The 27337-nt window shown below is 38.8% G+C and overlaps 1 protein-coding gene across 1 annotated transcript; it reads left to right on the forward strand.

Moving 5' to 3' along the window:
• The first annotated feature begins 256 nt into the window (after window positions 1–256).
• atoh1a (atonal bHLH transcription factor 1a) lies at window positions 257–5468 on the forward strand. The gene is made up of 2 exons (XM_008418413.3): window positions 257–4322; window positions 4577–5468. The coding sequence occupies exons 1-2, from the start codon at window positions 4049–4051 to the stop codon at window positions 5374–5376; spliced, it is 1074 nt and encodes a 357-aa protein (XP_008416635.1). The 5' UTR covers window positions 257–4048; the 3' UTR covers window positions 5377–5468.
• The last annotated feature ends 21869 nt before the right edge of the window (window positions 5469–27337 follow it).

Consider the following 27337-nt stretch of genomic DNA (forward strand, 5'->3'; position numbering starts at 1 on the left):
TCAATATTGCCACATCAGTTCATAAGATAAATGAAAACACAGTCTTAGCTAACGACGTTATTGTAACATATTGTATAAACAACATTCTAATTTTTTTTTTTTTTTAAAGTAGCATGTAAGAGTGACAAGGCCGTCAGTGTTTCGGAGCAACAACAGATGTCCCTAGTGAGTATTGAGTAATGAACCTTTGGGCAAAGCAGTGAAAGCTTCATTGCTTCATGAAGCTTCATTTATCCATCACTATAATCAAAGCCTATTTATACATCGTCATCCGTGGCAATGCTGATTAGCCTGAGCATTCACAACAGGATGAGCTGACAGGGAAAAGCTGTAGCGGTAGCCATCAATTTACCCATCGAGTTAGTGGGGGTGGGGGGAGGCGGGGCATGAGCAGCGATATTGTGATTGACAGCGCTAAGACCCACCTGCAGGCTCTGATTGGTTGTTTCTAGAAGGCAGATGAGCTCGACTGTTTCAGTTTGTCTGTCCTATACCATACTGCCACAAGATAGTGACTGTATACAATTATATATATATATATATATATATATATATATATATATTGGTGAACCATAGTTATAATAATTAGAAATAGAAGTATTTCGCTCTGTGTGTAATGAATCAATGTGTGTTCTATTTTCTGAAACGACCGGCAAAAAATATAACTTTTTATTCTTTATTTATTTTTTAGATGCATCTGTACTACATATACCCTCAATACATCGAGCTGACTTGCAAAACAAATAGATTTGAAGTTACTGGGCAGGTTCGCTGCAGATAAAAGAAAAGAACATTAGCACAGAAACATCTCATCACAGGCGGGCTTACATTTGTATTTACAGGATTTTTTTTTTTTTGAAAGATTATTATGAGATCCCTGCCCACCTCCCCGCCTCGTGCCCGGCGCGCCCCAGTCTCCAGGGAGACGGGAATGAGAGGGGGCAGCACGCAGACTCCTCTTGCGCATTGGAATGGGAGCCCGTCCCTCTCTGTCCCCCTGAAGGAGCTTCCCCCCTCAGCCGTGACCAATGGAACATAGAGTCTCCATTGTGGCTGAGACACTTTAATAATCGCCAGCTACAATATCCAACCTGTCGGTAGCTTCAGGAGCCCAGCCCGGTCCGTTGGACGCGGGGGGGAGGCTCAGTGGTGAAAAGAGGAGGGGGCGAACGCTCGGCGCCAGACCTCCACCCCTAAAGATGTCCCCGCGATGAATAAATGAATAAAAAGTAGAAATGACTGAGGTCAGGCCGTCTCTGAAATTGTGCGATTTATTCTCTGGAATTATGTTTTTTCCTTCTTTATAAATTGCCGTGACAATATTCCTTGGGCTTCTGAACCAAAGGAGACGGTTATCAGGCATCTGACCAAGTGTAATAATTGAATCTTGATATAGTCATTAGGTTATCTAATGTAAAAAAAACTGAGGCTCAGGGATACAACAGTCCTGATTGCCTCCTTGGTCATCCTTCCTTAAACACTAATCATTTGCTGTAATCTTTTCACAGCTCAGGCAATTAGTCTTAATGTCTTGCTTCCAATTAGTGACTTGGTTATTTGGTGGGAGGTTTGCACGTCAGTAAATGATATAAATGATATAATGTACAGATAACAGAGTTACGACTTAAGCTTTTTTTTTTTACTTTCTTTTTAGTTGTAACCTGCTGTGTTGAATGTGGAAAAAAAAAAAGCCTGCATCAAATTCGTTATATTTAAGCGAATTTGCAAAATGCTTACGTCTGTCTGTCATGCGTGTGCGTCCTCACCATCTTGCTCACTGCGCGCCACAATACAGGAGCGCCAGACCTCAACTCATGTTTCAGTTCCCTGTCAAGCCCTTTTCTCACCGACAGGGCGTTCCGAGAGCCGGATCAAAAGGTTTTGAACCAGCTACAAAGGAAAAATGGAAACTAGAGATGATCCTGGATTTAATAAATCCACAATGAGTGTGCGAGCCCAAGCAACCGCAAATATTTTCCCCTTAAAAAAAAAAAAAAATCTTTTAATGTTGGCTTCAGGGCTTCCTTAACTTCCTAGTCCTAAATTTTACTTTATTCAGTTCCAAACGGAACTTTTATGTCATGTAAAGCGGAACATATTTTTTTTCTTGTGGTTTAGACTACAACTGAATTTTGGATTTTGTTAAATGTTAATCATAATTACTTAAAATATAGCAAACTATTTGTTTGCAGAGGTCAAAGTCCAACATTATAGGGCATTTTTAAAAACTTTTTTTTAAAGTATTTGCACAAGAATTTAACTTAATGAAAGTTTCACCATTAAAAGTTAAGCCATGGTCAGCTCAAACCAGATTATTTAATCATTTAGAGTTAAGACGGGTGTTGGAATTCCACTAATTTAATCAAACTTAAATATTATGCAACTGTAACAAAAACAGCAGGATAGAAATATACATCTCCAATGCAGGATTTCTCAAAATATTAAGTTTTAAAAAGCACTCCAATAGTACTTTTTAAAGCACCTTTGGATATAAATGATAGATAACTTTCGGCACACGAGGGGAACGACCAGAAGGATAAGAACCAACAATAGATGACAACAAGCAACCAGGATCGACACAAATAAGCAAATTTCAAGTTGACTTGTTAACGTCACTGTTCATTACATTGAAGAGATTCTTGTATGATTTTGGAGTGACAAAGTATTAGATTAGAGGACATAGTTTACTTGTGCATAATTGAGTTACTGTACGTAACTCAGTTACTGAGTTGCTCAGTAACTGAGCAACAATAGTAAACTACAGTTTACAATAGTAAATTGTAGTTTACTATTGTAAACTACAGTAAACAATAGTTTACTGTACGCAAACTATTCTCTAAGCTTATTACTAACGTACCTCATGTTACATGGGCCATGCAGAGGCGGCCCTAGCCCATTTGGCCCCCTGGGCAAACCACCTTTTTGCCCCCCAGCACCCCAATCTTCTCCATGAAGTTGTCCACTTATATATATATTAACTTCCAAACATTTAGCTAAATAATCACATGTGCTTTCCTGCAGCTGAACACATATAAATCTCACTGAAAAACAAGTATGAGCAAAAAACAGTAATAGAAATATAAATTGCGTACTTTGGACACACTAACATGCTCTGTTCCTTCCATGATTTCTCAGTGCGGCATAGCATGAGGAAGTTGGTTTGTTTTATTTTTATTTATTTTTTTATTTAATCAATTTTAAGGCTTTACCACAATGAATTTTTAAAAATCACATTTTATCAGATTAGTTTAACTGATTTTCAAGCAAAGTATGTTTGTGTCTTTAAGCTGTTAAATTAAAATAATTATATTTCTTGCCAATTATTAAATACCGAAATCAAATTGAAATTGATGCACCGCCTTTATTCCTTAAATCTGTTTGTTCTCGCTTCTCAGTGCAGATAAAACAAGATTCATCTGCGATCCAGCCCCGTTGACTCGCTTACAGCATTCTGGCTAAATCACACTGCGCATTCAGTGCCAATTGCTGGGTTATTAACCAGGAGGCCAATTGACCCTGTTGAACTTTTCTAGCTACCCCCTTTTTTTCTCCCCTGCTGATTGTCCCACCTCCATGTCGGAGACGCAACACAGGCTCAGTGAGAGGTCAGGTGAGGATCCTGTTTCATCCACGCACGTCTCGCGCGGTGCACCCTCCTTACTAAGCCCTTCATCACTTGCACGTGCGTCCGGTGGGAGGTTCCCCTACCACCCCGTTTGCGTCAAGCACTCCCTAAATCGTAATGTTACCATAAACAGTCCCACCTCAACGACCCATAATCACCTCTCAGGCTTTTTTACCGAGACATCTCATTGGACGTGAACACGCGACCAGCGCGAGGAGGGGGGCTTCCAGACGCGTGCCGCTTTTTAAGCCGACGCAGCGCCTTGAGACACCAGAGAAGGAGTCCCGCACGCGACCCGAACGCCTCTTACACACACACACACGCACGCACACACAAACACACAAACTGTGCGCAACTTTGAATTCCTAGGAACATTTCCAAATACAGTTAAAGGGAAAAAAGTGTTCTTGTTGTTTTCGAAATATGGATATGTTAACGGTGGAAGAGTGGAGTAAAGGTGCGCGGGAGGTTGCAGCTCTGGATGCGCTGCAACAGGAACGCGTCAGCACCGGGGTGGTGGAGAGGGGAGGGAAGCATCAACTCGAGGTGTCCCGCTACGACCCGGGACATACGCTCGTGGACGGCGGCAGTGACCCACGCGCCTGGCTAACCGATGCTTCTGGCACCTGCGCGGCACACGCCACATCACCCGACTACCTGCGGCACTCGCCCTGTCCGAGCACAGGCTCCTACCAGGGTGAGAGACCTCATTACACTTGAATACATCAGATAGGAGCGATGAATGTTATTGATTAGGTATTGATACTTCTTTTTTTTATTAGAGTTTTGGATGTTTTACACATTTAAATTTTGATATGGGACTTTTAAGAACGCGAAATAAATCATTTATTCCCACCTGTTTTATTAGTTGTTGCTTTTAAAACTTCATCATAAGAGGGAATTCGACTATTGTCATTTATTAATTCGTTATTTTCGCTCTGCTTGTTTCAGAGAGTTGTTCCCCCGGGTCCTCGGGCCACCCCAGCCCTCCCATTCACAGAAGATCTGCCAAGAGTCCCTCCTCTTCCTCGCTCAAAGTCAGGGACCTGTGCCGCCTCAAAGGCACCATCACAGGGCCCGAAGAAGAGTCCCCCCTGAGACAGAGAGCGCAGTCCAGCAAGCCCGTCAGCGGCGTCCAGAAGCAGAGGCGGGTGGCCGCCAATGCACGTGAGAGGAGGCGCATGCACGGGCTGAACCACGCGTTCGACGAACTGCGCAGCGTCATCCCGGCGTTCGACAATGACAAAAAACTCTCCAAGTACGAAACTCTGCAGATGGCGCAGATTTACATCAACGCGCTGGCCGAGTTGCTGCAAGGTCCAGTGTCCTCCACCAACAATGAGAACTCCCACGGTTCACCAAAGCGTGATATTTTGCTGTCACCCGCAGATGGTTTTGAAGGGGCAAAAGAAAGGGCTGCCCAGTCGCCGTCGCTTACCTGCAGGACAGCGGTGGCGCTGCCCCTCTCTGGTGATGCCATACCTGTTCACATCAACGGGATGCCATTCCGCTCCTCGTTCCAAGAGAACTCATTCTCTGGCAGAGTTGAAGAAGCGACGTGTTCCCCTTCTTCCTCATCCTCACTTGTCGGGAATGGCAGGAAAGAGTCTCCGCGAAGCGACGGGGAGTTTTCCCCGCGCTCCCACTTCAGTGACTCGGATGAAATGGCAATGGAGCTCCACTCAAGTGAAGAAGATGATCTGTCGGAAATCAAGCTACCCAGCCACCGTCATCCCACCGTGTCATTCTAAATAGTTTTTGAATAATAATAAAAAAAAAGACTAAATAAAAATAGCTCACTGCAACAGAATTGACCAAATTTCATTAAACCGTGTCAATCGTACCTACTGCCTTGTAACTTCCGAGGGAAAATGTTTCTCCTTTGTTTTTCATTTCGCAAAGGAAAAAAAGTGTGTTTCCTGTTTCTGTAATAACTTGTTACTTTGTTAGAAAGACCTGATTCGGTTCTGCCAACACACACACACACACACATTATATATATATATATATATATATATATATATATATATATATATATATATATATATATATATATATATATATATATATAAAAAATGCATCCAGCAATTTCAAATTTCCATAGAGACGTGGGTGGACGACCCCTCTGCCATGTCGCGCACAGCACCGCCATGGGCATTTCCCACGTCCATCCGACCAAAATTCTGTCTTCCACAAAAACAGGGCGTTACTGACTGTCTTGTTCTTTTTGCTTACGTGAGATTTATATGTAGAAATAATTGTAAATTGTTCTTGATTTTTGATTTTTAATTTGAAAATTCGTTTGTATTATGTATTTTATTTTGCAACTTCTAAAGTTTAGAACATGCACTTTAAATATTCGGGCCAGAGGCTAAAGAATTGTCAGTACAGCGATATTTTGGTTTCCCCAAACTTCACAGAATACAGTTGTGCTTTGTTAGCTATAGTACTGCCAACCTCCTACAAATGTAACCTATTTAATGTAGCCATCATCGCTGCCTTTTTGGAAGTTTTTCTTTTCTTTTTTTTTTTTATCAACAGAAGAATTTTGTGTGACTTTGTTTCTTTCACTGGCTGAGATTAAATGATGCTTATGATGTAGCCTATTTATTGCTTATATGTTTCTTACTTTTGCTTTTTGTAACTTCGTATAGTTTAAGCTGATGAAAAAAATAACAGTCTTTTTGCCATTCTTTGTTATTTCCATTTGACTTTGAAAATAAAGAATCTAAACAAAAATCCAACTTGTCTTTAAATCATCTGTTCACAATTTACCCATAGATAATTTAAACTGAAACAAATGCAGAAATGTTTCTCTTTTTATCTGTTATTATTATTATTATTATTATTATTATTATTATTATTATTATTATTATAAATCATAATGCTAATATTTTGAGCATCTTAACTCCAACTACTGATTACCAGTTAAGTTTATTTTGTTATGTACAACGGGACCTATGATATAATGAAACTGGCGTGCAAATAATTATAAATCGAACTTTTCAGTCTGTTTCATTAAATCAATGAGACTTTAACTTAAATATCTAAACTCTTAAATTGCTTTTTTTTTTAACTAAAAAAATAGTTTTCCCTTATGTTTGTGGGTTTGCCTGTTACTTTTTTTTTTTTTTTTTTAACTCTTGAAAAAAGTAATCTTCTTTTCTTCTCTGAACTGATGTCATCTCGTCCATTCGGTACATACCCGATTTGTTAATGGTGGAGCGTGCATTAATTTCAGCCTATTGTTGGTTGGCTCGTGGGCTGAGGTGTTGGATGGCCTCAGTGGAGCACGCGCTGTCAGCTGGTGAGCGCTCGCGGGTCCCCACCGTGTCCCCGAGGACCTGACTCGAGAGGGAACACACTTTTCCTCACTAAAGAAAAGGCGCCACGCGCGCGCGCGCGCGCAGGTACATCCCATGGCCTCTGTTTATTTCCATCCCCATTATATTCCCGATCTGTCTTCATTTAACCCGGAGACTTGCTCATGACAGCAAGTCCTGCTGGTTTGAAACAGAAATTATTATTATTTTTTTATTCTTATTATTTTTATTTTCTTATCATGTGCAACGCAAAAATGTAGCGATACATGGAGCGGAAAAGTAAAACACTATGAAATTATTTATGAACGTCAACAACCTGTTTGCTACCTGACGAAATGCCCTGTCCCCCACCCACCATCTTCAGCCAATCCCAGCTCGCGCCCTTATGCTCGCTTCTTCAGAGTAGATGATAAAGTAATAATGCCGCGTTAAATTATTAACATAATTAATGGAGAGTAGAGCTGTATCTCGGTATAATCGCACAGGTAGCTGCAGCGAGTTCGTTCCGCGGTGAGACGATATCAAGTTTCCGTAAACATTCACCCTAGAAATACACTATTGGAAATGCGGTAATTGCGCATTCTGCACAAACAAACTAGGAAACGTTTCGTAGATCGATATTTTAGGCTGCTATTTTCTATGTTTTTTATGGTTAATAAATGTAAAGTTCTTTTGGCAAATCGAGTCCTTGTGGTTTGGACTTTGAGAAGAATTTGAGTGCAAAAACCATGAGGCACAACTTCAAAATAAACACTCGTTTTTATGATTTGCATTTTAAAATGAGTTTAAAATTTCCTTGGATTGTTGTCACGGCGTTTTGGCTTAAAATATAAGGAGTTGAGATAAGTCGTGTGTCTTCAACAGGTGGGATGCTGAGCAGGTTAAGGTTTCACTGCTTGCCCATTAATTATTTACACTTAGACGTTATGAAAAATACTAACAACATCGTGGTGGAGTGGGGAGAACCTGAGACGCACTGACGCGTGTTGATACTGTTTGGAAGAGGAGAACTGAAAGAAAAACTTTGGTGTCACGTTGAACTTCAGGTCTACCTTCTCGGTCTGTATTTTTCCCCCCTGCTTTTTTTTTTTTTTTTTTTATTTACCAAAAACGACCCTTTAAAATGTTTACGTTTCAAGTTAAAATACAATTTTTACAGTTGGATCCCAGTAAAAAAATAAGTCATTGACGACTTGATTCATTTAATTTAAAAAGAAAAACTTTATTCAGATTCCTTAAAAACAGAGTGGTGCAAATTTTCTTTTTGAAAATCATGGCTAATGAAAATCCACATTTACTTTAACTTGAAAATAAGAATATTGCACAATTAGAAAGGAATACAGTAATGCCCACACAGTCAAGAGCAACTCTGCTGATTTGATAGTTGTCAAGCCAACACTCACTGACAGCCTTCATAAAAGTCACAAAAGGTTAATGGCAAACAAAACTGGTCAGTTCTGTACCAAAATGTAATGGAAAGTTAATTGGAAGGAAAATGTTTTGAAGAAACTATTGTACAAGCATCTAGATTAAAACCAGGCCATGAGAAGATTTTGAAGCAAAGGACATGCTTAGGGGAGATTTAAACGATGTGGAACTAGCTGGCCTCAGAGATTCATCAAACATGCAGAGGTATTAAGGACATATCCCACAAGTGTTGCATTATGTTAGCCTTCTTCTGAACTAGAGACAATCTTCTTATCTAAGAAAAAACTGAACTAAACTGTTGTTCAGTGGTCTAAAGTCCTCTTTTTTTTTGGAAATCAACCAGCGTTGTTTAAAAAATCCTCTTTTACTGGTTTTATGCAGTCGAACATTCTGAAAAGCAGAATTTGGGGTTTTCATGCATTGTGGCAGCAATCGCTAAAAGTTGCAGTGATTAAATTGTTTGAACGTGAATAACTTTTTTCAGTGGAAAGTTCAGACTTAGTCCTTTAAGTGGTTCGTTCAAAATGTTCGAAGCTGTTGCAGTCACTCTCATTTCCATAATCATATTCGGAAAGCATGCATTCCTCTGCTTCCATTTTAATAAAAAGACAGACACTTGCATTTTGTATGAGTGGGATTATGTGCTGTCCAAAAAGGTCTCTCCAGGGACCTTGAACAAAAGGCAGAACTGGGCCATAGTTTCCATCTGCTGTCCCAGAGAGAGGGAGAGGGTGGTGAATGAGGATATCATGGGCAGATAGAGAGGCAGAATAATAAGTGTGTGCCTGGAAAGAAACAATAAAAAAAAGAGAGCTGAGACAAAAGCAACTTGGGACATAGTGGGCTGTTACAGGTTGTAAGAATTAGTAAGAAATTGATAATGTTCAGATCAGTTAATTTCCTTTCAAGTGAACCAACTGCAACATGTTATGTATTATCCTGAAATTAGCCTCCAGGCCTCCCTTCTCACTAGCCATAACGCAGTCCTGTGTTATCATGTAGCGTAGCGTAACATCGACTGGTCACACAAACAAACATGTAATGTTGCTGTGATGTAATGAGCACCTGTTGTGTTGCATGCTCCAACTAGGTCCTCTTATTAATTGTTAATGAATTTCGCTGGAAGGCCTGCAAAAGCTAAATCAACACACAGACCAACACTCAATGGCTATGAATACTTTTGAAAGGTAGACTGTTATCTAAACTGCAAAATAAAGGTATTATGTTAATTCTCTTTCTTTTCACCTGGAAGTCCATTCACCTATTATCTAACACGCTGGTCCTTGCAGATTCATGAGGGGTGCTGGTGCCTGTCTCCATCAGTCATTGGGTGAGAGGTAGGACACACCTGGGACAGGTCAAGAGTCCATCGCAGGACAACACAGAGACAGACAGGACAAGCAACCATGCACACACAGACTCATCCCTAATGAGAATTAAGAAAGACCAGTTAACTTAACAGTCATGTTTTTGGACTATGGGGGGAACCTGGAGTACCCAGGGAGAACCCATACATGCACAAGGAGAACATGCAAAATCTAAGATGGCATTATTGAAAAATCAATTAAGAACTGTCTAAAAACTATACAAAGGCAATTCAACATGTAGGCAATTATCTTTTAAGTAATACTGAAAAATAACCATTCCTTTGTAATCATTCAAATACAGAGAAAAGTATTGCACAGGCACAAATCTTATTCTTTTATTCTTGAAAGACTTCCATAGCCAAGAGCTTTATATCATTTTAAAAGACGTGTTAAACTATTTTGACAAAACACATCCTGCAATCAAAATGACACGCCGCCCTTCCCTTTGCATCTCCACCTATACGTAAACACACCGACAGAGTTGCACAAAGAATATACACTGTAACCAGGAAGAAGATCATTTATCTGCGGAGTCCGCTTCCTGAAAGACATCTATGGGTGAAGCAGGGTCTCCCAGGGCTTTGTTCTGGGCAGGGTTCAGCTCTTTGTGTCCACCACCTTCAAAGCAAATGTACATGAACACGAACATGAGGCTTCTTGGGTAACCATCCTATTGAAGGGCAGCACAATAGTGCTACCAATTATCCACAGTGCTCATTGCTCCTGTGGAATCAGTTACATGGCTTTTTGTGAGTTTCTGTTTGTGTGTGCATGTGTGTGTGTGTGTGTGCGTGTGTGTGCCTGTGTGTGTGTGGGGTGGGTGTGTGTGTGTGTGTGTGTGAAAAAGAAATGTGTATAGCAGATTTGCATGTTTTCCAATGTAAAGCTTTGATGCTTGTGCAGGTATCTTTTCGCATGTGTGATTCTGCTTTAATTGGTTGTGTTTAATTCAAGCGTGTGCGTTTATGTGTTTAAAAGAATATGTCATAGATATGTTTTCAAACATTTCCTGGATTATGTTGTAACATTTGACTTACTACTGTCCCCCCAACTGTTTTAAACATCTTGCAATTTTATCTTCTCTATTTTTAAATGCTCAACTTGTAGATTGATTTACCATTTCGTGGGTTTATCTTTTTCTCTTAGTTTCATCACATTTTCTTACATTGCCCAGAATAGGAAGACACTTCAGAGGCTTGTATTAGGGCAGGAAACAATTTATCTGCAAGGATTTGACACCCTTTGACACATTATGACTTCCCTCGGGCTCAGACTGCAGAGAACTTGCAGATTAGTCAGTCATTCAGAGCAAAGACGTTCACCCAGATAAGCCGTACACACATAAAAAGAAGAAACCTCTAAGCATCGGAAGTGATTTTGCCCTGGGTGATTTGCTTTTTTTTTTGTCTTTATGTGTATATATATATATATATATATATATATATATATATATATATATATTTATTGAGTATGTTTTTTCAGTGGATTTATGAACATGCATCTCAGACACATGGTTGTTTGTTGGTTGCTCTCCACTGCTCAAAAATCAACTTGTTCACTCGATACCGGTCGTTGTCTGCACTTGTAACCCAGACTGCTTCCAGAATCATGTGTACAGCAACAACAAGTGGATGTGGAAGAATACGAAGCCATGCATCACTAACCGTTGAGTAACCAGCGTCAGGTTACTTCCCTCAACCTGTAACCAAACTTGTTTGGGTAAAGTCAGTAAATTACTGGTATATAATGAACATTTACTAATAACAGAAATATGTTTTTGGTTTGCAATTTGTAATGGTGTGAAAAACAAGACACATTCTGGGAGAACTCGGTGCGTTTATTTAACGTATCACATCAAGTACGAACCATCCAAACTAACAAAATGCCCTGAACTTTTGCAATTTTCTCTAAATACATTAGATTGTGGGGATGCCTGTTGATCACAGGTTACTTTAAGGGACTCCACAGATTTTCTGTCACATTGGCTTGTGTGTTAACGTTGACAAAGGTGTGTTAGCCACACTTCCAAATATATTGAACAATTAAAGTCAGAGCAATAGGAAGGTTTAAGACATTTTATTGCTGGACAAGATGTTGTGGCACTACTCCCCATGGGGATGGCTGCTTACAGTGCAAGCAAATCTATTAAGCTTTCCGGTAATCTTAATAGTGTAGCTTCATTCATGATCGAGCTGGATGTCCATGCCTCCAGGATCAGACAGCACTATGTTTGGATAAGAAGGGATTCATCTTGATCAGTGGAAGCAAGTTAAGTAGAGCTCAGAACTGGGCTACTTTTTTTGTATCTAAAAAACACTAACCTTAAATTTTATTATTGGTGCAAAATAAAAATAATTTACTTAATTTCTTATACAACACTGGTCTTGCAGCACATGCAGGGAAATGGCCACTTTTCAACATGGCTCCCAGCCAATTTAAGGATGTCCATCTACAACACCAAGTTGCAAAACTAACCTCAGTTTCACAGACGTTGTGTGAAAGATAAAATAAAAATTGAAACGAGAAATAAGTACAAGCAACCAGTGGTGGAGAAAGTACTCAAAGAATGTACTTAAGTAAAAGTAAAACTGCCACATTAACATTTGTACTTAAGTAAAAGTAAAAAAGTACTGGCTTTTAAAAATACTTAAGTATTAAAAGTACTTGCCGAATCCCTAATACAATATCATTAAGTGAGCCGATCGTGTTTAATTTTAATACATTATAAATGTGCCATTTTAATGAACAATGCCACAGATAAAGCATGTTTTTATTGTGTTTACTCTGTAACATAGTTTAGACTTAGATATGTGATTCTATGCATCATAATTTCAGGGATGGAAACATCTTGTCTCCTGTCCTAACATAGCATGATCTTCACTTTTTTTTGCCACTAGTGGCTTTTATTTTGAAAGAAAACCAACATAAAGGGGATGGAAAGAATGTGGGTGGGAGAGGACAGGCAACCAAGGAACCAGTAGCAGTGTTGTAGTCAAGACCTCCTACCCGAGACCAAATCAAGACCAGCACCCCGCTCTATGTGACACAAAAAAATTTAGTTTTACCTATCAAAATTGCTTCTCAAATTGATCTGAAATGTATTATTTTACATGTCGCCATATCTATGATTTATGCAACGCTAATATATTACTGACGATTAGACAGACATCTTCTCCCGTTCAGAGGAAACCACTGCGCATGTCTTGGAGCTCCGCGTGCGAGTAAAGGGGGAGGCGATGGGTGACAACAGACATGTAAATCACTTTATAGCTTGGATTTTACGACGCCACCTTCAGTCCCTGAACTTCACATTTTAACGGGAAAAAAAACACAATGCGACTTGGATGTAACGAGTAACGCGACACTTTTGTAGAAATATAGTGATGTAGAAAGTACAGATACTTACTGTAAAACGTAGTGGAGTAAAAGTAGAAAGTACCCTTTATTAAATCTACTTAAGTAAAGTACAGATACTTACTGTAAAACGTAGTGGAGTAAAAGTAGAAAGTACCCTTTATTAAATCTACTTAAGCAAAGTACAGATACACAAAAAATGTACTTAAGTACAGTAACGAAGTTCTTGTACTTCGTTACTTCCCACCACTGCAAGCAACTAATGTCTGCAGTCACTATTATAAATATGCAGTTAACATGAAGAGGTGGTTATGGTTAACTGCATCTCTGCTTTCCTCTCTGATCCCCTCTCTTGTCCTTCCTGGGCCCATTGTACAGTTGCCCTCACAGCTCTCCTTTCAGCTAGTTGCCCTACTCAGGTGAAGGATACAGTATATTGAGGGAGATTTTGCTTGTATTTGATTCCGCTTCTTTTCAGAGAGGCTGAAAGCCTGGCCTTCGTATTGCGCTACGCCCCCCTCCCTCTCCCGCTCCTGTCCAGTTCCCAGGGGACCCCCACTCTCTCCTGGGCCGGCCTGGGTGGAGCGGCCTCCGAGTGGGGCAAGTAGGGAACAGACAAGGATATCGCTTACAGCCTCCCTCCTGCACTCACTCAGAACAGAGAGCGCAGACACCAGTGGGGCACCAACTCATCTCACCTGTCTGGATCTCTTAAGTGCACAGACACATACTTCTGGTCCTGCTCAAGTACACGCCCACATCTGCTTCCTGAGCTTCCTCATTAGACGTAGTCTTTTTATGATCTTCGTCATCCATTTCTCCACTGGTCCGTTCATTTAGCTACAGACCTGACAAAAAGGCAGATCACAATGGAGCTGTGGAAAGCCTTTTTTCTGGGCACTGAAAATCAAGCAATTGAGAGATGGTGACTAAGACTGACACACGAGTTTATAGAAAGAAAGACATAAACGGGAACAAAAACTTGATTCAGTGACACATGACAGCTGAATAAAATCGCATACACCCACCCACCCACGCACACACACATACACACAAGTTTGTATTTCTATCCATATTAGGACTTTGTATTGACTTCCATTCATTTTAGTAACTGCATTTATATCCAACAAACGGCGCTTATTCTTTTGGGGCCCATAGCCTGTTCCCCATAAACTGTACCCAACAACGTGTTCATAAACTATAAACTGTGTAAAGCTTGTCACAAAGAAGCTTTTCTTGTGTCAATGATTTTATTGTTTTATAGTTTATGAGTCAGAAACCCTTTTCTAATACCTCACAATTGATTAGTGATTACTGCTTGAAATAGTGATATTTAGACAAATTTATTACTCCAACAATCTTCACAGGTTTGCCGAAAATATCAGTGATCCAGCTGATCCAGAATGCTGCTGCTCGTAATCTCACTAAAACTAGGGGAAAGATGGCCCTGTTGCATAAAATACCATAGGTTATAGGATAGTTTGACGGGGATAACAACCATTTGCAATTGTCTGTTCGAGGTGCATCACGCAAATCATTAAAATCTGTTGAACATAAAAAATATCAATGCAAGTGTTTGATATTTGAGTCAAGTTTAAGCAAAATGTGAGAGGTAATACAATAAGACAACAGGTAACAAACAACTTCTTGAAAAGCATTGATTTGATTTACAGATCAAATCAATGCTTTTATTCAAGGAGTTGTTGTAATCAAGAATATGTTGTCCCTTTCTTTTCACTCTTTTGGTATATTTCAAGAAGAAGCTGTCTGATAAACAGACACCAAGACACAAATCTCACCGTAAATGTGTGATTTGTGTGAACACCATTCAATCTTAACCAGTTTGGATATAGTGATGAAAGCTTCAAATCGCAGATAATTTTCACTTCCTAAAGTCACTTTATATCCAGGTGTGTTTTTAAACAAATATATTGAAATATGCAGAAGGTCAAATGTTCTTTAAGCTGCTCTTAGTCTTGTCCGTGGGGCGTCTTTGGGGGTAAAGGGTTGGCTCTCACAAGACACAAGATCACTGGAGGGTGACATAGTTTTTTTTAACCTGACATTTCCTAAGGAAGGATTAGTTTCCCTAGCTGGAGGTATTTATAAACATATATAAACAAAGGTCAACTTTGTGAGATAAATCTCAAACATTTAACCTGGTAAACTTTTATTTTTGTCTCATAGAGACATACAGATCTTACCCGTTTTATATATCAGCTCATTTCACTTTATTTACTAATGCACATAAAATGTTATCTGAAGTTACTTCACAAACCAAACAGATCCAGTTCATATTCAAGAAGAAGTTATATACAGTATTTAAAATAATCAAACATATCTAATTTTGTTCCACAGTCACAGTCTTTTATGCAAGTATTGAATAAGTAGAGCCATGTATTCCCAATTCCCACATGAAAGTATGGATAAAGGTTAATTGCATCCATAGCATAATGATGTTTCCATTAATGTGTTGTTTTCTTCATCGCTCCTGTTTTTCACACGGGCCCACCACATCCTCTTTCTGGGGTAGGAGGTGGGCTCTCCTGTGGAGATCAGTGACGCCTCACTGACCACATCAATCAATCATTCTCTCTTGGACTACTCTCCCACTTCCCTTTGTCTCTCTCTGTATGTATCAGTCTCCATATCTCTGTGTCTCGCCTACACAACTTTAATATCTGTCCCATTGCTCTTTCCCACACTGACACGAGGTCCACTTATCATAAAAACAAATAGTTGTTTCGTCGTTGTTGTTGGACAACACTTCATCAATGAGGCCCGTCTAGGAAGAGTTCTATAGCCAAAGAGTTGAGACACAAACAGGGTCTTCCAAAAGAGTTTATGGCCGTTGAACTTTTTGTTACATTACAATGACAAATTTCTCTTGTTTATTGAGACTTAATGTGACGGTACAATACATTACGGTGCAGTAAAAAACAAAACAGTGAGGTATTCATATGGGTGATTATGGCAGAAAGTTGCGGACTCCGTTCAGCGTTCTTCTGTCAGATGTCGTTGTACTCCTGGGCCAGGCACTTAAATCTAAGCTTCCTGTCTGCATATCAGTGTAGAAAAGCTCTTGTGTAAAGTGCATTAAGAAGCCGGTATGACAAGAAAAGCCCTTTATGCTTTCAGTACATTCGTCATATGTAGTCGTTGGAAGGGTATGTATCTTCCAGCACTGCATATCAACTTACATTTTACCAATTCGCCTTTGCAAAATAGTTGAAGTTAAGTCAGGTAAAACAATAATCTGAAAACGGCTATTTTAAGATCTTGCCAAATAAATTCAGTTTAATGTAGGTCTGGATTTGAACTGGGCTTTTCTAACGCATGACTGTGCTAGAAAATCTTTTGTATTTCCGTCTGTATGTTTGGGATTGCTGTCCGGTTGGATGATGACTTTCCACCACAGTCTCTTGTTGCCTCCTAACAGTTTTTCCTCCAGTATTGCTCTGTGTTTAATGCCATGCATCTTCCGATCAGCTCTGATCAGCTTCTCTGTGCCTGATGAAGAAAGGCGACCCTCCCACCCCCGAGCTATCAATGTGTTTTAAAGTGGGTGTCGTGTAGTCAGGATAATGTGCAATGTTAGTTTTTCATCACATTTTGTTTTGCATTTTGTTGTTTTCTTTTCTTATCTCACCAGAGCATCTTCTTCCATGGCTATGGCTTATGGCAAGCTGTCAACAGGATTACTTATAGCCACAAAGGTCTTTGCAGAACAGCTGCATTTATACTGAGATTGCATTGCATGCAATTTGGGTCTATTCAATAACGAGGGTGACTCCTGAAAGAAACTGGTTGCACTAGATATTGTTTAGGGGTAATAGCGTAAAGGAGGTTGAATCTAAATGCATGCCAAACTTTTCTTACTTTTATTTGTAAAAAAATAAAATAAGTGAAGTCCTTATATTCCTTTCTTTTCACTTCACTATTATACTTCACTTGGGCTTGGCTGATCCCTAAACAGAAAGACATGCAAGTTTGTGGGAAAATTATACTTTCACAAGGCAATTTAAACATTACCTTGCAAAAGTGCTTTAAAAGTTTCTTGGGGGTGTTTCTGAAATATATGCATCTGCATCTAATTTCTCAGTTTTTAGCACATATTTGTATATATTTTTGACATAAAATACTAAACAAAACTCTACAACATGTACCACAAGTTACCCAAATGTACGGATACTAGTTGCATTAAACTGGTCTCCACAATAAGGTCAACTTCTGTAGAAGTAAGGTGACAAACCAGTTTGGTTGAACTTGCACTCCTTCTATTGCAAAGGGTTTTTGTCTGCACATTGCCCTCATGGGAGGTCACACAGTGACACAAAATGCAGGCCACATGTGACACGTGGGTTACGGTAATGATATGTGGTTTTCAGTGCCCGTGCATAATCCAAAGATCACTGAGGACACTCATCCTGTAGAATTTCAGCTTTTGTTTCAGAGGTTACTGAGGTTACTTTTGGGTTTCTAAATTTTGGGTTTTCTAAATGTATCATTTTTTAAAATCTTTGATACCCTGATGACTTCTTAAACTGTCAAGTCTACAAATGTATCCAAGATATATATAAATGAATGTTTATCAAATGAAAAGAACAATGATAATTTTTGTTATTGTTTTTAGCTATTTTGGGTGTAAAATATATTCCTTCGTTGAGATTAAAGAAAATCAATTTATTTTCTTTGTTGTTTGTCGTGCTGACAGTGCTACACATTACTTTAATCTCTTCTACCTTGTTTTTTAAAATTATTATTATTATTATTTTTCTGCAGTGATCTTATCACTTCTGTCTGTCTACATTCCAACCTGTCTGCTTCCGAGTTTGCCTTTCTGCCTCTGAGTCTGCGTGTCTGCCAACTGAGAAAGGTCAGGTCTAAATGGGCTTAGGTGTGAACAATGATTTTGGTACCGAAGACGGGGACAGTCAGTACTCCTCCTCCGTCTGTACTTTTTTACCTTCTTCACTTTTGTCCTCATTTGCATCTTTGGTCTTTGTTTTTGCATCCTTTCTCTACTACTCTCCTTCAGTTCTTTTTGGCCCCCTACCACCTTTTTCTCTGTCTCCCAACTTCCATCGTCATGTCTGTTCTTCCTTAGCCTTGTTTTCCTCCGCGCCCCATCAGTCTCCATCAGGAGGAACCTAATAGGAAATCAAAGATTCTGGCGGAAGAATGGAGCGGGGCTCAGCATTACTGTCCCCTGGGTCCTCTGCTGAAAGAGGAGGGCAGAAAAGACTCTATGCTGGCACTGTGGAGGGGAAGGTTAATGCAGCAGATAGTCTTTCCTTGCTCTTTTTTCATCTCTTTACTCTTTTCCCCTCAGACACGCTCTTTCTCTTTTCTGACTCTTTTCTTGGTGTCGTTCATTTGCTTAAAAACACGTCTCCTTCACTGGTTTCTTAGTTGGTAAAAGAGGCAATTGCAAAGCGGGGAGTGAGGCTGCATTTGCAGCTCGCTGCTCCACCGCCTGTCCTTTGGGATGTGGTGAATGGCTGTGGAGTGGATGGTGCGCGTGTGTGAGCCGCCCTCAGCCCAGCACAGAACGCACCCTTGCCCTTGAAAGCGCACAGCCTATGGGAAGCAATTGACTGTATTGCCCTGTGAACTCAGGTACGACTGCTTTTTCAAGCATGTCAAGAATTAGTTAGTAAGGTTGAATCAACTTCTCTCTGCACTTGGCATAATATTTTATAATTGCTTATATTTTTACATAATAAAACCCTTTTTTTTACTACAAGCCATTAATGTCTCACAATTTTGTCATCATAACAAAACAAATTGGTATATTAGCTTTTTTTTTTGTCTTTGAGTTGAGTTCTGTCCATCCCAGTCTCCGTGTGAAACATCACAGCTTCTAAATATTTGTGTGTGTGCTCACTGTTGCAGTCCTATGTAAAATGTGACCAGTACAAATACTAGGGACTTTAAAAATTGTTATTTTCACACCAGGAATACACAGAGAAAATGCCACATTCTCAGCAATTACAATGCATTTTGGGGTATTTCTGAACTTATGTATTTGAAACTATACCATAGTGGAATGAAACAGAGGAATGTTCTTGTCTTAAATCAAATAATTTTGGACTTACTGCTATTCCTAATTTTTACATGAACTAAAAGGACATTGTTTTCTGCACTTAATGCTTGAAGATTTCCATTGTAGGAGTTTAAACAGTAAATCTATAAATTACTGTTTCTTTATTTTGCTGCAAAATTATTTTACTTTTGGTTGCTTTAGATCACTGATACCACACCGATTAGAAGTTTTTATTTGTATTTAATGCTACTGTGAATTCAAAATGTTAAAGTTTTGGGATAATTGTTGCTATTGTTGTGAATTGCTATTGTTTAAACAAACCAATATATTAACTGTATAAAATACGCATTAAACTGAAGAAAGGAATATTGGAGCAATGTTTAAATACGAAACTGAATATCCCTGCTCTGACAGCATTTCATAGAACTGTAAAGTGGACCCACCTCTACTCATGATTAAGCATTTGTTGATATTTATTTGGAACTTAGTTTCAAATGATCAAATGATTCTAGGAAAATCTGCATATTCATATATATATATATATATATATATATATATATATATATATATATATATATATATATATATATATAATTTTATTTTTTTATTTTTTTTCAAAAGAAAATGCATATTGGTAAGTTAAAATAATTAGGTGTGATGCTACTATTGGCTGATGTTTACACATCAGCCAGTTGAGGAGTAGCTCTAATTTTCTTAGCACTGATTAGCTGAACCCCCAAGAGCAGAAACCATACACTTGTATACAGGTCTAATAAATATATTTATTAGTTTCAGAGGAATCGTTGGTAGTGCTAATACTAATATAAATACATATCAAGGTATATTTGGTGTTTGAACTACTAAAATAGGCAGTTCTATGCATGTTTGAAGACTGCAGATTTTAGCTGTGCGCTGGAAGCTGCGTTCTCTAACCTGTGCAAATATTAGGGTCCATTGTAATATAATTTCAGAATGTCTCAAAGTATATCTGCACTATAGCAAAGTTCAGTAAAAAAAAAAACCCAATCATTTGACTAAAATTATGTGTTGTTTTTTTTTTTTGTTTTTAATCATAGGTTTGGATGACTTTTCACTGTGTGGATATTTGTGCATCAGTAATAAGCTATGTCAATAGAATGGCAGGAAAGGAAGTCATAGCAATGTCCATATGTAATCCCATGTTAGTTTTTCAGTGCAAGTCCGCTCAAATGTAAGTGATTCATATCCTGCTATTGGTTGTAAAAGCTTAAGCAGGTAGCTATGATGAAAAAAACGTAAGCAGCATGAATTCCTTTCTGCACAAGGACGTCCAAGGAAGGGAGGCCGATATGTGGAACAAGGCTGCTCACACATGCTGGGAAGATGAGCACAAAAAGGATTATTTCATAAACAGCAAACACTGGCACGAGAGGCCACATATGAAAGAAAATTCATTTTAATGTCCAACAATTTCCTTTGCTTTATCTCGTTTTCAACTTGCGACTGTGCACCACCCACCTGCCCTCTGTGCTCCCCCCACAGTAGAGTTCAGATTCTTGGAAGGTGTTGGATGTCTACAGTGTCACAACTAAACAAAACCATTTGAAAACAAAGTGGGCTCATGAATGTGCCGGCGCAATCCGACTCCTCTCCCTTTGTGGCTGTAGAGAAAAACGACCTCTCAGAATCAAGGGGATGGAGGGCGAGCGAGGGGAGGCACACCATTTCAATCCACAGGTTACCCCCTATCCACCCACTCAGACCCACTTTTACCACGTCCTCCCCACCCCACATACACCCACACTTTTAAGTGCACCCTTCAAAGGTGAACATGCTTTCTGAAACAGAGCAGCCAGTGTTACAGTACCTCCAAGAACAGGATACTCCTTCCTTTTCCTCTCCTTATTCTTCTCTACTTTTTAATCTTACCTTTTTCCCTCCTGCACAAGATTATAAGATGTTTAATATTTCTTGTAGCTATCTGAATGCAAATTAACAAGGATGTAGTTGCAAATGGAAAACATGCTGTTTAGGCTAAAAAGCCATAACTGCCTATCATTGTTTAAATTAGTTTCGAACTGGAGCAGCTGAGAAAATACTTCACCTGAAGTTTAGATGCTTAAGAATGTTTTTCTCTAATTCATTTGGAACAGACGTTGTTTAAACTGGAACCAGGTGATGCAGCTATTTATCACAAAACAAAATAAGAGATGCTTACACATTTAGAGAGATGTTTTCTATCTAACTCACAGCAAAAGTTGTCTGACAGCATAAGTTATGCTGCTCTTCAAGCTTAACATTCATGCACAAAATGACTTGCAGTCTATTCATATTATAATTTCAAAATCTTAAATGAAAGCACTAGTGTGCATCGGCTTTATATATGTATTTTGACTTCATTCCTATCCATCATGTGTTTATGATCTTTAAATGTTTTCATACTTATGTGTAGGCAAGTGGCCTACAGATTCACTATATGAATTGCTACTTTGTAGGCTATTTTGCTGATATAGTCATGGAAAAAATCTTCATATCACAACAAGCTGTTTTACTTTGAGTAAGCATTGAAAATATGTGGATGTTTCTGTACTATATTTTACAAATTCAGTAGATTTCCATGGCACTCTCTGCTGTCTTGTGCAAGATTTTATTTATTTAGGCAAGTCTAATCTAAAACCACAAACTACAAATCTGAAAACAATTTTAACAATTAAAATGGTTAGAAATGCTTCCTTGAAATAAATTATTGGACACGACCTTGCGTCATTAAGATTTTAGCTGAACTGTAAACTCTGTCAGACATTTTATTTCTCATTAGCAAAACTTTATCTCATGCTATTTTCTTATTTTCATTTTTTTTTTCCACAATGCCCAAGTATGCAAGGCGTCTGTCTTGTCACTTCTGCTGATTATGGGAAAGCAAAACCCTCCGTTTGTGTGCGCATATGTCAGTGTGATGAACTGTCTGTCAATCGCAGTCTGAGTTAATTATTTTGTCGCCCCGCTGGGTGTTAGTGTGTGTCAAGAACTCTGACCTAGAGAGAGCTGGAGATGGGAAGCACACACTGAAGCACACATCCACACATTCTTTCCCCAGAGAGTGAGGCGGTCCAATCAGGAGCGTCTACTGGCCACCTGACTTCAACAGCTCTTTTAAGCAGTGTAGAGCAGGGCCATGTGTTTATTTGTGTCCACGGTCTTTCATTAATAATTAAGCAAGATTATAAGGTTACTACCAATGATTTTTGATGAATTTATTGATAGATGTCTTTTTTTTTATATATAATTTACTTTATAACTTGACATGTTCTTACTGAATATGTGCCATCAATTCTACATCATATCAAATGAATCCCAGTTATTTGGCTTTGAGAGAAGCTGATTTATTATTGCCACTAGAACGCTTGTGTTTGAGTTGAGCGTTTTGTGGAACGGTATGTAGCAAGATAAGATGTTGGAGATGATTGGTTGAGATAAAAATAAGGATGAACGAGTGATGGAGGAAGAACCCAATGCACAGCTTTTGCTGTGGTATAAAGTGTAAAATTGCACTTTTAAACTCATTGCCACACCTAAAAGGCTTGTTAATGCCACAGCTATGCTTAAATATGTTTAAACATTTAAATCATAATCCTAAAAGTAATGTTTGTAATGCCAGAGTTGTTTTTTTTTCTTTATTGTCTAAAACGTCTTAATTGTAAACTGACCAGAGAAGCTGAATCCATTTTTAATGTCAATACAGTCAGTGTCGCATCAGTAGGCTTCAACAAATATTCCCAGTCTAATCAATATATACTGCAGCTCTGAATATACAATAACCAAAAATAAAACATTTCTTTTCATATAATACCAAGCCCTAAATCCCATGCTTCATTCTCCTATGGGACTGAAATGAAAAGCTTGTACAATAACCAGCACCTACATGTGTCTGGCCCCATAAGCTCCTCCACACTCAACTGTGAGCTGAATTGATGGAGAGTAACCAAAGAATGAAAATTAAAACACTGTCACCTTGTTTTTGAAGATGAAACACAGAGTGAAAAGAAAAGCAAGGGAGGCCTGATTGGATTAGCAGCCGACACAATCGCATTGTGTGAAGATTTGCCTCTGTGCTGTAAATGTGATTGCGGGCAATAACATGTCGATTAGGGAGCCACGGCTGGACTATTGGAGGCTTTATGTGAGGCTGCAGAGGAGGTGATTAGATTAGCTATCGCCGGTGTGGGAAGCCCTTCGAGAGGGAGAGAGAATACTGATGAGAAGGTCCAGAAGTAGCCAGTTGAATACCAACACCTTCTTTCCCTGCATGTACTATGTTGGCGTTTAAAGAAAACAAAGAGAACTGAGTACAATTTTAAGTTATTCAGAAATCTGCTTGTTTGGAAGTATGCACTTCTTTTCATGGATTGCTCTTAAAACCCAAAGAAAGCAAATATTTACAGCTGAATCTGATCCTCATGAACCACATTTCAGAGGAAGAATGTGCTGTCTATGTAATTCTTCTCTCATCCACTTCTTACTCCCCTATTTGGGATGGTGGTGTTTCATCTCAAGCTCTTGTTCTGGGATCTTTAATGTCCTTCACAGTGTTCTCAGGACTGCACTCTCCTTGAATTGAGATTTACACTGTTTGTCCAGCCAGGTGTCTGTTGGAGCCACATCATACTCCTCAGCATCTGCTGACCCTAGTTTGTGATAAAAAACAACAACAACAAAACAGGTTTAGAGTGAAAATGTTGTCCTTGTGTATTCCTGTTTCTTTTGTGAAAATGCTGTGTTAGTCCAACCTCTAACCTGACCTATAACCCCAAACTCATCATGTATAACAATAACATTGGCAGATTACATGTTCATGATTTTGCAGCAGTGGTTCAACAAAGTTCACTTTGTAGTTCACCATTTTTGTTTATTTGTCGTGTTTACTTGTTGTGAAAAATGTCAACATATTGGATTGCATCACAAAATTTAAAGTTTCTGGAGACTTCAAATAAATTTAGAGGCGAGCACCAGTGAGCTGAAAATGGCCCATCACTGTGTGTTTTGATAATAATTGAAAATTCCAGGTTACATTGACAGAAAAATGTTTTTCTGTATGATCCAACATTCTGGTGAAAAGTTAGAGGAAGAGCAGCTCCTGTTTCTTTCTAATCTCAGCCCAGAGTGAAGTTTAAAATGACCTTTTCCTCATATGGACGATGTACATTTATTTTGTAGTTTAGGCTTACCTTAATGTTATTTAGTAAAAGGTAGACAGTGATTGAGGGATTAATCCTTATAATCTTCAATAAAGTGTTAAAATACCATAAGTTTAAATATATATATAAATAAAACGATACCTTTCACTTACAAGAGTTGTTAAAAACACAGTGGACATTTTATGTTTATTTTACTGATTAAAATGCCATTGTCTTTATCTGTGTGTTTCGCTCATCATACTTCTTCTTCCTGTGTCCTCTCCTGATTAAAAAAAAAAAAAAGTCTTCTCTAATTTCAGCTTTACAAATTGTCTTATCGGTCAGTGAAGTGATTGGGGCCAAATGAAAACATGACCTCTAGATGAAGAGAACCCCAGATACACAGATCTAACCTGATAACAGCTCAAGGAAGAGGATATGCCAGTCACAGACATACTTAACTCCATGCACACTAATCGGTAGTGATAGTCATATGAGTATAAGTGAGACCAGTGGAGTGGAAAACGAGTTCCCTCAGTTATTCTTCTCATAACTGGAGAAGGAGGGAAAGCAGGGTGCTATTAGTACCCTGACTTTGTGATAGGTGGTTAGAAAGACAGGCTGAATGGCCGACTAATGTACTGTAGGAATGGTGGAGAATAAATGGGCTGATTATATATATATATATATATATATATATATATATATATATATATATATATATATATATATATATATAGAGAGAGAGAGAGAGAGAGAGAGAGACTTTATATAGAGTTTCTTTAAAAAATGTATATAAAAAAAGAATAATATTGCATCAGAACATCTACGATTTAAATAAGTTTAATTTAATTAGGGTCTTAAGTCAAGAATTGCTTTGTCGTTAAATGTATTTATATATAACGTTTATGTCTCTCAGTGTGAAGTATTATCAGAAAAAAACTTCAAAATGGTATACATTTTTTAAAATTGCAACCTTTCTAATATAACAGCCTAAGCATTTTTTGGCAGAAGTGATTTTGGCAAAACAATCACTTCTGGCAAGGAAAAACGTAGGAAGAATGCGAAATGTCAGTTTTAGAATCACTGTCGTGATTTTAATGTTCAGTAAGATTTTGAGATGTTTTCTCTAAATTCATGCTACATGTCTTTATAATTTACGATCCCAACGTGATGAACACAAAATGATGACATAACTTTTAGCATGTGCAAACACAGCATTCCCCTTCTCTTACTTTTTTACTTGAGGGCTCCAGGATGGAGGAAGAATAAGAGAAAAAGAGAAGAGATGGGAGGAGAATAGAGGGTCACACTAGACAGTGGAGGCTTTGTTGGCACTTATCAGGCTGATGGCAAAGCTCTGGACCCAAAGAGGAGAGACAATGAATAGAAAAGGCATGCAGGAGTGTGTGTTCCTGTGTGTGTGTTGGACTATGTAGTCAGAGGAGAGAGGGGGAAAAAAAGATAGGAGAAAGGATTCAAGTAGGGATCCATGAAATACATGAAGTGATAGAATGGAAATTGGGCAAGTAGGAGGCATTGCACCTTGCCGCTTACTTTACCAATCTAAGTATGCCTTCAGAAGAGATTGCAGAGGATGAAATAAAAAGTCGTGTGTTATGAAAGACATGTGATATGGAGGAGGAGGACACCAAGAGCAAAAATAGGAAGACCAAATATGGATTGAGGAACAAATCTTGAAAAGTCCACAGTGATGTTCATGTAGATATTGTAATGAAAACCAGGAAAGAAAGGCAGGACTAGTGGAAGAAAAGTTTTCTTTTGTTGTGTGTTTGTTGCTCACTTTCTAGTCGAAACTATTGCCAACTTAAAGCGAATAAAACACAAACACACACAGTCAGCCTACAGCTTACAGCTCCCAGCTCCCTGCGGCGTGCATGCTGAGAGAGGTCATGTCAGACATCAGCTCCCGTCGCGTCAGTTCTTTTTCTCCCACAATTCAACACAGCTGACGATGTCATACCAATAACCTCCCTCGCCCCTGGAAAAGGGAAACAGTCAATGCCCCCTAACTTTCACACAGACATAAACATGTTTATGACGCATAGTGAAAATGCACAGACACTCCTTCCCGAGTCTCGTCGAACACACGTATTTAGAGGCATCGGGGTCTCTGAGGAGTTCGACCCCCAGCTGGTGCCGACCAGCAGGGGAGCTGATCTTGTGCTGACATTCCCATCTAATCCTTCTAAACTTCCTAACCAGTTTAGAAAATGAACTGAATGGTATACACACATACGCACGCACGCACACGCACACACACACGCCCACACACACACACAGAAATTCACACCTTCATAGCTGTCATAACTCGTCTAATACTGGAAAGGTTTTTCAGTTTTCTTTACCCCCAAACTTACTTCCCTCTGGATAACCTTGTATGCATACAAATGTTACTTTGGCATGTTGCCTTCAGAAAGGCCTAAATTCTTTGGGACAAAGATTCATATAAGTGCCAGAAACAGAGATTTGGGTCCATGTTGGCATAATAACATCACACAGTTTCAACCAATTTGCTGCTAATCTCCAGTTATCACCTCATACCAAAGGTGCCCTGTTGAATTGAGATCTGGTGACTCTGGAGGCCACTGGCGTTCACTGTTGGGGATTATTTATGCTTTGTGATTAGGTGCATTATTCTACTGGAGTCATTAGAAAATCCGGTTCTCTATGGTCATAAAGAGAAGGACATTGTCAGCAAATACACTTGGGTAAGCTACAGTTTTTAAATCATGCTGAATTAGAACTTGGAGGCCCAAAGTGTACCAAGGAAAGGTCAACCCACCATTACATCAATAGTACTCCACAAAATGTGACTGTAATGTGTGGTTATTTGTGCATTTGTTGCCTTTTTCATAGCTAGTCCAGATAATGGTTCTAATCATGTCTGATACTAACAAGGGTGTTTTGTTCACACAATTACTGCTCGCTGGATTTATTTATTTAGACTAATCTATATAACCCAGAGAGATGTTTGAGAATGAAAATTTCAATATATCACCTTTTTTTTTGGCACACTC

This window comes from Poecilia reticulata, chromosome 9 (assembly GCF_904066995.2).
Source record: "Poecilia reticulata chromosome 9, P_reticulata-male-v2, whole genome shotgun sequence".
NCBI lineage: Eukaryota > Metazoa > Chordata > Actinopteri > Cyprinodontiformes > Poeciliidae > Poecilia > Poecilia reticulata.